The sequence below is a fragment of the Callospermophilus lateralis genome, chromosome 4 (genome assembly GCF_048772815.1).
Source record: "Callospermophilus lateralis isolate mCalLat2 chromosome 4, mCalLat2.hap1, whole genome shotgun sequence".
In the NCBI taxonomy this organism is placed as follows: domain Eukaryota; kingdom Metazoa; phylum Chordata; class Mammalia; order Rodentia; family Sciuridae; genus Callospermophilus; species Callospermophilus lateralis.
In genome coordinates, this window is record NC_135308.1 from 157,860,936 (window position 1) to 157,872,081 (window position 11,146).

Consider the following 11,146-nt stretch of genomic DNA (forward strand, 5'->3'; position numbering starts at 1 on the left):
TTCTGGCTCTTTCCCCACCCCAATCCAAGGCTAGAGGTGTCCAACCCCAGGATGCTGACCATCACAGCAGTGGTCACCATCCAGGGTGACCCCCAACTGCCAGGCTCATGCCAAGGCAGGCACACAGGACTGAGCCTCACCTGGCACGAGCGTCCTCGGGCCCATGAACAGAGAGGGAACTGGGCACAGAGGGGATTCTGTGGCCGGCCCCGTGCCCTGACCAGGCCTCCCATTTCCGGGGACGCGGAGGGCACCTGGAGCGCCCTGGACGGCGGCGGGGCTCTGGGCGGCCGCCTGGGCCCGAGGCGCTGGAACAGGCGGGAGGCGGGACCTCCCGGCGGCGCCGCTTCCTGGCTCCCACCCCGCGCCGCGGCCGGCCTGGCCACGTCACCGACTGGCCAAGGGTGCGTGGCGGAGGCGCGCGGCGGGCCGGGCGCGCGCGGAGCCGGGCAGGAGGCGCGGGCAGGGGCCGGGGGCACCGCGAGGCCGGCCGGGGACGTGGCAAGTCGCCCGCGCGCCAGAAAGTTTCCTGAAGTTTGCTGCGCGCGAGCGCGGCCCCGGCGGGCGGCACCATGAACGTGTTCCGAATCCTCGGCGACCTGAGCCACCTCCTGGCCATGATCTTGCTCCTGGGGAAGATCTGGAGGTCCAAGTGCTGCGCGGGTGAGGGGCGACGGGGTGGGAAGGGGGACCCTCGCTGGCCAGCCCCTGCCTTGGGCGGGGCGCTCCACAAAGGTTGCTCTGGGTGGGGACGTTGGCATGGGGTGGGGTCCTTGAAACAAAAAGAGCTCAGCTTCCCAGCGCCCCCATAAAAAGTAAGGACCAAGAGCCTGGAGGTGTGGGGGGAGGGTGGCCTTGAGCTTCCTCACCACCCCCCAACTGGCATTGTCCCTGCTAGTTGGAAGAGGATGGGAAAGAGGAGGTGACACCTATTCTCCTGGCGGTGGTCCCCCATTGTTCCCTCCACCCTCACCAGGGAAGAGAGAGGACACACTGAGGGAGTGGTCCCCAATCTCAGGGTCTTCTGTCCTCTGTCCTCCTCTCTCCCTCCCAGCCCCCTCCAGGCAGGCCCTGTGCCTTGCCCTGCCTTGGGTGATCCTGTGGCTGTGATGTGGCAGAGGGGCACCAGCCTGGCCCAGTAGGCAGGGAGCCACTTGAGCAGAGGTCCAGGGAGGGGTGGAGGTCACCTGTTTGCCCAGCATTCTGGCTGTCCTGCAGGGGACTGGAAGTTTCCAGGCTGGACTGGTGGTCACCAAACGGGCCCTGTGCCATCAGAGGCTCCTGCAGCCATCTTTGACCTGCTGCCCAGGAGGTGCTGCCTCCACTTGGCAATGGGGTGAAGGAGTACCAGGGTGAGCAGGGGAGGCAGAAAGCTGTGCTTCATGGAGGGAGCTGCTCTGAGCTGGCCCTGGAGAGGGGTAGGCCCAGGAAGCTGGTGGTGTTGAGTGTACGAGGGGCACCAACACACAGAGGTCACGGAGGGCAGGGCATGTCCCAGAAAGGGTCCAGGAGGGAAATGAGTCAGGAGTGTGAGGCCCAGATGCAAAAGGCCTTTTCTCTCAGGCCGAGGAGCTGGGCTTGGGAGCAATGGAAGGGGCTCAGGAGGGGGCCTGACAAGTGTCTCCTGAATCCAGGAGAGAGCGGGACCCAGGCTGCCGCCTGGAGTAGGTGCAGGTGTGAGGTGGTTTCGGGCAGTGCTCCGGACCTGGTGGCCTTCCGCAGCCTCTGGGAAGATTGTCTTCCAGTCTCCTCCACCACCCTGCTGTGGCTCATTTGCCCACAGCCAGCCCCACTGTGACCCTTACCCTCGAAGTACTCAAGTGCCAGGCCAAGGGAGGACACTGACTGGACGCAGGTGTGAGGCCCAGGCTTGGTCCAGGTGGTACACTGACCCCACACCCTGCAGAATGTGAGAGGCTTTAAAAGGGGTGTTTCTCCTTGGTCATTAAAATGAGGCACAGTCCAGGGGTTCAATGGAACCAGACCGGAGGCAGTGGGAGTGGCTTCTCAAGGCCACACGCCTCAGACAGTTTGTTCCATTCAGAATCAAATCCAGACATGTCACCCCGGCTGGAGGAGGGGAGGGAGAAGGAGACCAGGGGAGGAACACCCCAGGACCTCAGAGCTGGGATAAGGCTTTGGGACTTTATTTTAAGAGCATTTCAAAGCCACATAAGAGCTTTAAGCAGAATTTTATTTTTAAAATAGCTCTTGGGATGCTGGGTGAAGAATGGAATTGGGGTGCAATGGAGGATTTGGAGAGACCAGTCTGGGAGTCATTAGGGATGGTGGCTGGGCCATCTGAGTGGCACTGGAATGGCGTTGGGCCTGGTAGCTGGACGTGAGGGACGGAGGGGAGGGAGGCTTGCGGGAAGCCCTAGGTTTTCAGCTTGGGCAGGAGGGTGGGGGTCGTTTATGAAGAAGAAGAAGGAGGAGGTTGGGAAAAGGTGATGAGTTGGGCTGGACCGTGGTGAGTCTGGGGGCTCATGGTCAGAGCAGGAAGACGAATGTACAGGTCAGAACGTGGAGGGAAGCTTGGTGCTGGAGAGTCCTTGGCACATGGGGTGATGGGCCAAGGAATGGCTGCGATGGCAGAGGCCAGGGAGGAGGCAGCGTGAGGCCGAGGTGGTGAGGACAGGCTCAGCCAGAGGGGCAGGAAGCCAGCAGGTTGTCCTGGAGCCAGGACAGTGAGGCTCCGGAGAGAGGACAGAGTAGGCATGTGAGCAGGAGCAGTCTGGGGAGGTGATGGGCTGCAGCTCCCCTGCTGATGGCCTGACTGGGAAAGAGAAAAGTAAGGCCCGGCCAGGGACCCGCCCCATGACGTGTCAACAGTGGTCACAAGAGTCCCCGAGCAGCATGGACTCCTGGGCCAGATCCCTGAGCCGTAGGAAGACTATGGACAGGGGAGCTGGCTGGAGTGGGGCAGAGTGGGCCCAGATGCATCTTCACCGTGACACAGCACGGCTGCCAGGCCCGATATTCACATTAGCACACGTGTGTGAGTGTCACGAGGTGTGTGTGCACACATAGTGATCCTTGGGGTGCACTCTGAGGCCTCTCTCTTTGCATCTTTCTATATTGTCAGATTTTTTCCCCTCCCTATGAGGCTGGGGATGGAACCCAGGGCCTCACCCATGCCAAGCAAGTGCTCTACCACTGAACCACGTCCCCACCCCTGATTTTTGTTTTATAAAGAGTAAAAATAGGCATAATTTTTATAACTAGGAAAAGGGCTTTTTTAATCTTTGCATTTTGGAAAATGAAATTGGCTGCTCCTTGGCCCGCGCCTTCCTCCGCCTGCTCCAGTCTCCCTGGTGAATCAGCATCTTAGAGTCAGTAAGCTGTTGCCCCCGGGACTGAGCTCTGGGGGGACTGTCGCTGGAGCTCTGGGGGTGGAGCAGAGAGGAATCTCGACAACCCCCCACCCCGCCCGACTCACACCACCCCCAGAGCAAGCATCAAGGCGGGCACATGCAGGGGGTCTGGGAACTCAGTGTTCACGTCTTTATTTGGAGATGGGAGACTGATTTCAGCTTAATGAGAGGAACAAGGACTCCAGTGAGCTGATGGGCTCAGCTAAGTGACCTGGCTCTTGGGGAGCAACAGGCAGGGTTTTCATGAGGCAGGCAGGGACGCCCCTGGATCTGGGTTCCATGTGTGGGTGGCCTGGGAATGTGCGTTCTCACTGTCTCCTGTCCCCTCTGGTGCAGGCATCTCTGGGAAGAGCCAGATCCTTTTCGCTCTCGTCTTTACCACAAGGTACCTGGACCTCTTCACCAACTTCATCTCCATCTACAACACTGTCATGAAGGTGAGGGGTTGGGAGGACGAGGGGGATGGCGTTAGAGCTCAGTGGCCGGGCAGCCTGGCTTGGCGAGGTCTCAGGCTCTCCGCGCTCACCTCCTTGCGTGCAGAATGAAGATCATACTTGTCCTTAGCTGAGAGGGTTTGCTTGTGGAAGTTAAGTTAGGTAATAAAAGTAAATGTGAGGGCTGGGGCTGTAGCTCAGTGGCAGAGCACTTGCTTAGCATGTGGAGGCTCTGGGTTTGATCCTCAGCACCACATAAAAATAAATAAATAAAATAAAGGCATGCTAGCCATCTACAGGTATAAAAAAATTTTTAAAAAGGTAAATGTGAAATGCCTGCCACACATCAAACGTTCGATGAAGATCAACCATTATGCATAATGGTTAAAAAATAAGCAAACCGTCTAGTGCAGTGGCACACGCCTGCAATCCAGCAGCTCAGGAGGCTGAGACAAGAGGATCGTGAGTTCAAAACCAGCCTTAGCAAAAAGCCAGGTGCTGAGCAACTCAGAGAGACCCTGTCTCTCAATAAGATACAAAAAAAGGGCTGGGGATGTGGCTTAGTGGTTTAGTGCCTGAGTTCAATCCCCGGTACCAAAAAAAAAAAAAAAAAAAAAAAGAAAAAGAAAAAGGAAGGAAGGAAGGAAGGAAGGAAGGAAGGAAGGAAGAAAGAAAGAAAGAAGAATAAACCAATTCAACGGGTCACCCGGAGCTTTCAGAGAACTTGTTTGCCTGTTGTGCCCTGTACTTTTCATCCTCTGCTGTGCAAGGGCTCCTGTTCTCACAGAACCGACATTTCATGGGGGACTCATCATAAATAAGAAAGACTTTAATCAGGGACAGGGCTATGCAAATAATTAGTCATATTTTAATGGACATTTCCTTCAATTAAGTTATTATTATTATTATTACCAGGGATTGAACTCAGGGGCACTCAACCACAGAGCCACATCCCCAGCCCTATATTGTACTTTATTTAGAGATAGGGTCTCACTGAACTGCTTGGCGCCTCACCATTGCTGAGGCTGGCTTTGAACCGGCAACCCTCCTGCCTCAGCCTCCTGAACTGCTGGGATTAAGGCGTACACCACTGCCTGACAAGAAACGGTTTCAAAAATGGTTCCCTGATAGAGGACCAGTAGGGAGCCAGCCTGGGGAGTGTGGTCAGGAAAAGCCTCTCTGAAGAGGCGACGCTCAAGTGGAGATCCGAACCACAAGGAACCAGCCCTGTGACAATCAGAAGAGAAACATTCTGGGCAAAAGATATGGCTGGTGCAAAGATGTCTGGGGACAGGAACAAGCTCAGTCCCTGCGGAGAAGACAGAGGGCTGCTATGGCAGAGCACAATGGGCGAGGGCCACCCCGTGTGGTGGAGATGCCTGCAGAGGACTGGGGAGGGCAGGGTGCAGGCTGGCAGTGTGATGTAATGTTCTGGGGAGAAGCTGTGGCTCTGAAGTGTGCCCCTGTTTTCAGAAGAAACTGGCTTTTCAGTTCCACCCCGATGCCCCAGGCCCTGGCCATAGGTGTCCCTCCTTCTGTTGGGGGAGGACTGTCCTGCTTCTGCTGAACCGTCCTGGCAGCACAGTTTAGTGGAAGGAGCACAGGTGCAGTCAGCAATGTGGGCTGGGACTGCTGGGGTGCTGGTGACAGATTTCAGGGTGATCTTCACAAGGTCTTATTTTTTCATTCTCATAACATGAAATCTGGGGGCAGGCAACCCAGGGCTGGGATTGGCAGCCCCACGGACACCCAGGCTCCTTTCAACTTTCTGCTTTGCCATTTTTTGTGTGACTGGGGCTTATAGGTGTGTGACCTGTGCAGTGGATTAGCAGGGCCCCCACTTGGTTTAATGTTGCCATCTTGAAATTCTGTTTTTTTAAAGCAAGAGGCTCTGCATTTTAGTGTGACAGTGGGTCTGGAAATGTAGTTAGTCCTGAATGATGCCTAGTTGGTACCCGGGTTGGCATGGGGTCACAGAATGCATGTTAGAGATCCTATCATCGTTATATCGTATTCTGGGCAGGAAGAAGGAAGTGGGAATAGAATAATAGAGTGCCTGCCAGTTGGGTAAGAGCTTTCCCCAAACTCCACCCTGTGCCATTGAGTGTCCTTATCTGCCAAGGAGCCAGGAAATGTAGTTTTTAGTTGGTGCATTATCTGATAGAAGTCCTATGCGGGGGAGGTCCTACCTATGACACAGGACTGTTCTGAAAATTACGAGGTAATATACAGAAGCTAGAAGGTATTTAACCCAAAGGGACACCTCCTAGGCATCTGGGTACAAGGCTTGATAGGATGGAGGGTGCTGCTCCTTGTGGAGTATTGAACTCATTCATTGTGAACCTGAGTCTGGGGTCTTCAAATCACCTAATTAAATTCACCTGAATATCAGATGCCACTTGTCTAGTCCATTTCTCTGCTCACGGATCTGCTATGGACATTCTTGGCTGAGACTTCAGAACCAGCCCTTAGCCTGGCTGAATGAGTCCTAGGAATCCTCAACTGGCCAGTCTCCACATCTGTGAGACAGGGGACCACGGCTGCATCCACTCTTTCCAGCATTTGTCTGTTCCAGGTGTTGAGTTAGGAGCTGGGGATTCAGAGGTGGACCCTGCCCTCCATGAGCCCTCTTGCATGGGAGAAGGACTTGTACATACACATTTACAGAACACAGGAGCCCGGGCTGCAGGGAACATTTGCACATGGAGCAGTAGTGACAGCAAGTGTCCTTCATTCTAGTGAAGAGGAAATTATGTCACTTGAGTCTTGAAGGACAGGTAAAAGTTCTCTAGGCCACTGTGCCAGCAGCATCTCCATCAGCTGGAAACTTAGAAAAGCAAATTCTCAGACCTAGAGGCTGGGGCTGTGGCTCAGCGGTAAAGCACTTGCCTGGTGTGTGCAAGGCCCTGGATTCAATTCTCAGCACCACATAAAAATAAATAAAAATAAAGGTATCGTGTACAACTAGAAGAAACAAAAATTCTCAGACCTAACAAGCAAAGGAAGAATTTTTGGGGCTGGGGCAGAGCAGCCCATCTATGAGATTTTTTTTTTTTTCAATATTGGGACAAGCCCCCTGGGGTACTCTCCTATTGAGCCACATCCTCAGCCCGGTTTACTTTTTGCCCAGGCTAGCCTTGAACTTGTGATCCTCGAACCTCAGCCTCTTTTGAGTGGCTGGGATTGCAGGTGTGCACCCATCTGGGTAATTCTGATTCACGCTTGAGTGTCTGCATGTGGCCAAGGAGGTTAGAGGACATATCTGAAGGAAGTTACCTGCCGGGCAGAAGCTAGGATAATTAGACTGCTTTTCTAAAGGAACACTGGCCAAATAATTCCAGGGAGGTCAGCCTGAGGGAGAATGTTCGCAAGCCATTGATGCGGATCCAGGAAGCGGGGGGATTTTTTAGGAGCCCTAGAATGGCACTGCCTCATCCCCTAAGAAATACTGGTCCTGTTTTCTTGCCCAGTACTCCACAGACGGAGGGGACAACCGGCGCCGCACATTTCAGTCCCAGTTAGAAGCGTGGAGTTACTTTACACAAGAGCTGTTCACTCCGGATTGAGAGCACATTTCACCTGCTGGCCAGAGCCCTGGGTTTGGCAGGCTTCAGGCTGGGGAGTGGCTTCCTAGGCTCTCACGGCTCTTTCCCTTTTTAGGTGGTTTTCCTCCTCTGTGCTTATGTCACAGTGTACATGATCTATGGGAAATTTCGGAAAACATTTGACATCGAGAATGACACATTCCGCCTGGAGTTTCTTCTGGTCCCCGTCATTGGCCTTTCCTTCCTGGAGAACTACAGTTTTACACCCCTGGAGGTGAGGGAGTCTCTGAGCCCACATCCCCCAAACGTGCCCCTAGCATCCATCCCTCAGGCCCACGGAGGCATCTGGGCTTGACTTCTGTGACCCTTGCTCAAAGACTGTTCAGTTCCAAATTTGGAAAATGGCAACATGCTTGTCACAGTCCTCCACAGGAAGAGAGGCACACCTGCGGCAGCAAGAGGCTCATGAACCAGTGGTGCCAGCCCACTTCTGGTTGTTGAGACCTTGAGTCCAACATAGGATTAGCAGATCCCTAGACCAAGCTTAGGCCGAAGTTTTAAGCCTGTGTGCTTGGCCTGATGGCTACAAATCTGTGGACAACAAGCCTGAGATCTTGATGCTGGTATTTATGGATCATTTGGAGAAACTCTGGCTTCAATTATGGCAAGTTTAGCAAAATTGCAACCTTTAAAAATTATGTTCCTTAGAAATACTCATTCTAAGCATTATGTATTGCAGTCTTAATATTAAAAATCAAAATTATATTTACATAGGAAAAAAAGGTGACAAAATACTGAAGTGTGGGGCTGGGGATGTGTAGCCCAGTGGTGAAGTGCTTGCCTAACACATGTAAGGTCCTGGGTTCCAGCACCAGAACCAGAAATAGAAAAAAACTCAAGCCCACTTGTGCAGTTTGCTGGGGGTGGAGCCCAGCATACTAGTCAAGGGCTCCACCCGAGCCAGAGGCACGATTCCTTTAGTTCTTTATTGAGAATGTGAATTTAAACCATTTTGCTGAACATATTCCCTCCAGTAAACATGTATTTACATCTCTTAAAGCCACAGGCCCTTTCCTGGCCTCGCTGAGCTCCTTTGTGCTTGTCTCTTCGGCTCAGATCCTCTGGACTTTCTCCATCTACTTGGAGTCAGTGGCCATCCTGCCCCAGCTCTTCATGATCAGCAAGACTGGGGAGGCCGAGACCATCACCACTCACTACTTGTTCTTCTTGGGACTCTACCGGGCCCTCTACCTGGCCAACTGGATCAGGCGGTACCAGACTGAGAACTTCTATGACCAGATTGCGGTGGTGTCAGGAGTGGTGCAAACCATCTTCTACTGTGATTTCTTCTACCTGTATGTGACCAAAGGTAGGTGCTGGGAGGAAAGCACGTCCAGCAGGCTCTGGCTGGCCGTTACTCATTCATCCCATAATACCCAAGGAACAGGGGAGAGCCCAGGCTCCCCTCTGCAGTGTTCCCTCTAATAGGGAAGGCAAGGATTTTCAGTATGCTGCACCAAGAGAAAACAGACCAAGAGAGCCATGACCTTTGACTTAGTTGGGAAAATACAGGTGAAATACCCCTGAGAATCAGCCAGCCTTGTGCAATGTTAAGTATGCAGGTTAGCAGGATCCAATCCACAAAACTGGAGATGTCAGGTCACTGGGCTGCCAAGGTAAGGGGTCTGCACTTAACAAGAGCAGTGCCTGGAGGAGCCATTTAAAAAACCAATCCTCTAGCTGCTATATTGGTCAAAAGAAGCCAGAGCAGAACTAGCTAGTTAGGGAACTGCTGCATTATCCAGGTTTAAGAGGTAGAATACAACATTGAGGCCAAATGTTAAGTTTACAACCTAAGAGGGATGGAGTGTCAGTAACCAAGACAGAGGTCAGCAAGTCCATGGTTCCTCTGTGGTTTAACACTGAAACCCTTTCCCCTATGGTCTTAACATCTCAACACCTGGAGCTGGATGTGGAGACAGGATTATGTGGTTACAAAGCAGTCCTTTGATCCATACAATACATTCTAACTTCATTTCCATTTTCTTCCAGTACTTAAAGGAAAGAAGTTAAGTCTTCCAATGCCAATCTGAGGGCCCTCAGAGATGACCTACACCTTAATAAGAACATGGAGCAAGCCACTTCAATTGCTCTCCTTGGTGACCTATGACTTGGGATCAAATATTAAAATTAAAGCCAGAAAATTGCTCAGTACGGATTTCAGGAAAACACTGGTCATTCTATCTAGGCCTCATCAGCAGGATCTTCCTTCAATACCCACGGAAGAGGTGGGCCAAATACAAACCTAAAGCCCTGGCTACCAGGAAAGAGAAACTAAGGTGCCTGATCCATGAATAGATAATATTAGCACAACTCCTGCCTGGAAAGGGCAATGTGGAACAATGTCCACGGGAGACTGCCCTACCTAGTGGGCTACATTATGGGCATGTTCCTGTAGTAAACTTCACTGTAAGAGACCAGACGGGTCAGGGTAAGATTATAGCTGGCTATTTCACTTTAATATGGACTCAAGCCATAAGCAAACCAAATTCACCAGCTTTGGAAGGAGTGAAGTCATTCTGTGAGTCCCCTTTACTTGGCTTAAATTTTACTTAAGGTTCACGGGAGCCCTGAACTTAGAACCGTAACCCTAAGGAATGACCCAAGTGGGGCACCATTAGCAAAGATCACCCTTTTCCTGATGAGCTAGATACCCAAGCATTTACAAGAAGTTCCCTTCATCTTGTTTTGTGATTCAAGTTCTTGCTCTAAAACTAATCAGTTTTAGGTGTTTAAGGAGATTAGCCACCCAACTTAACGTCTTAGAGCAAAAAGCTCTATGCTGGGTTACTCAGAGAAATTTTAAGGAATAAAAAGTTCACACCTTATTGTCAACAGTTTTTATTTATTTATACCTACAAAAGAAAACAAGATGGTATAAAAAGGACAATTTACAAACTAAGAATAGTAACATAGCTCTTAGCATCCTGTGCCTGAACATCACACATCTACAAATCTTTCAAGTCTTAATGCAACAGGAATGTGTTCAGAGACCAGCAAGGACATGTATATAGAGAGCACTGATCCCAAGCAAAAGCCACCAACCTTTTAGATGAAATAAGTCCGCACAATGAATTGTTAAGGAGGGATTGGGGAGAAGCGGCCTGTGGTTTAATACTGAAAACCCTTTCCCTAAATGAGTTTCAAATGTGAATGCAGTAACCGGCATTAGATGAGGATTTGTCTGCTCATGTTCTGAAGCAAGAGCCGAACCTGAACATAGAGGCAGAAATTCATCAAAGAGCTACATAAAAAAAAAAAAAAAAAACCTACTACATTTCAGCTGTGCTCAGGCCACAAGAACTCTTGAAATTTGGAATTTGCTGTTTTTCATTTTGAGATTATGATGTCCCTGATGGAAAAGGGAAGCAAGCTGTCCAGATATTGCTCGTGTACCCACAGACCTTTCCCTGAAATGGATGCTTTTAGGAGCTGCAATAGAGTAGGGCATTCCCTGTGGTGAAATCTCTCCTATGTTAACAAAAAATCAGAATTTGGTTGTAAAAAGAAATGTCCGCAAGAGATTGATCAGTGCTTAAATACCTTCTCTTTGGGGAGTGATGGGGTGAGGTGTGGGGGGGACATGACACTCACTTTGGTTTGAAAGCACAGAACAGTTTTGCCATATTTCTTCTGTGCCTACCATCCTTGGCCTCTATTTTTAAAGATGGGGAAGAAAAAGAGCAGGGAAGGAAGTGGAAAGTAAAAAAGGATGCCAAAGTTTTTACATGCA

The 11,146-nt window shown here is 51.2% G+C and overlaps 1 protein-coding gene across 1 annotated transcript; it reads left to right on the forward strand.

Moving 5' to 3' along the window:
- The first annotated feature begins 405 nt into the window (after window positions 1-405).
- Window positions 406-10,248, forward strand: Kdelr3 (KDEL endoplasmic reticulum protein retention receptor 3). The gene is made up of 5 exons (XM_076855164.2): window positions 406-663; window positions 3,711-3,811; window positions 7,469-7,627; window positions 8,470-8,722; window positions 9,406-10,248. The coding sequence occupies exons 1-5, from the start codon at window positions 573-575 to the stop codon at window positions 9,444-9,446; spliced, it is 645 nt and encodes a 214-aa protein (XP_076711279.1). The 5' UTR covers window positions 406-572; the 3' UTR covers window positions 9,447-10,248.
- Window positions 10,249-11,146: the final 898 nt, after the last annotated feature.

Excerpts from the sequence above, each read along its gene's own strand:
- Kdelr3 (XM_076855164.2), top strand. The coding sequence starts at position 573 with ATGAACGTGTTCCGAATCCTCGGCGACCTGAGCCACCTCCTGGCCATG. Across the intron at positions 7,628-8,469 it reads ACAGTTTTACACCCCTGGAG|ATCCTCTGGACTTTCTCCAT; the intron begins GTGAGGGAGTCT and ends TCTTCGGCTCAG. Across the intron at positions 8,723-9,405 it reads CTACCTGTATGTGACCAAAG|TACTTAAAGGAAAGAAGTTA; the intron begins GTAGGTGCTGGG and ends ATTTTCTTCCAG.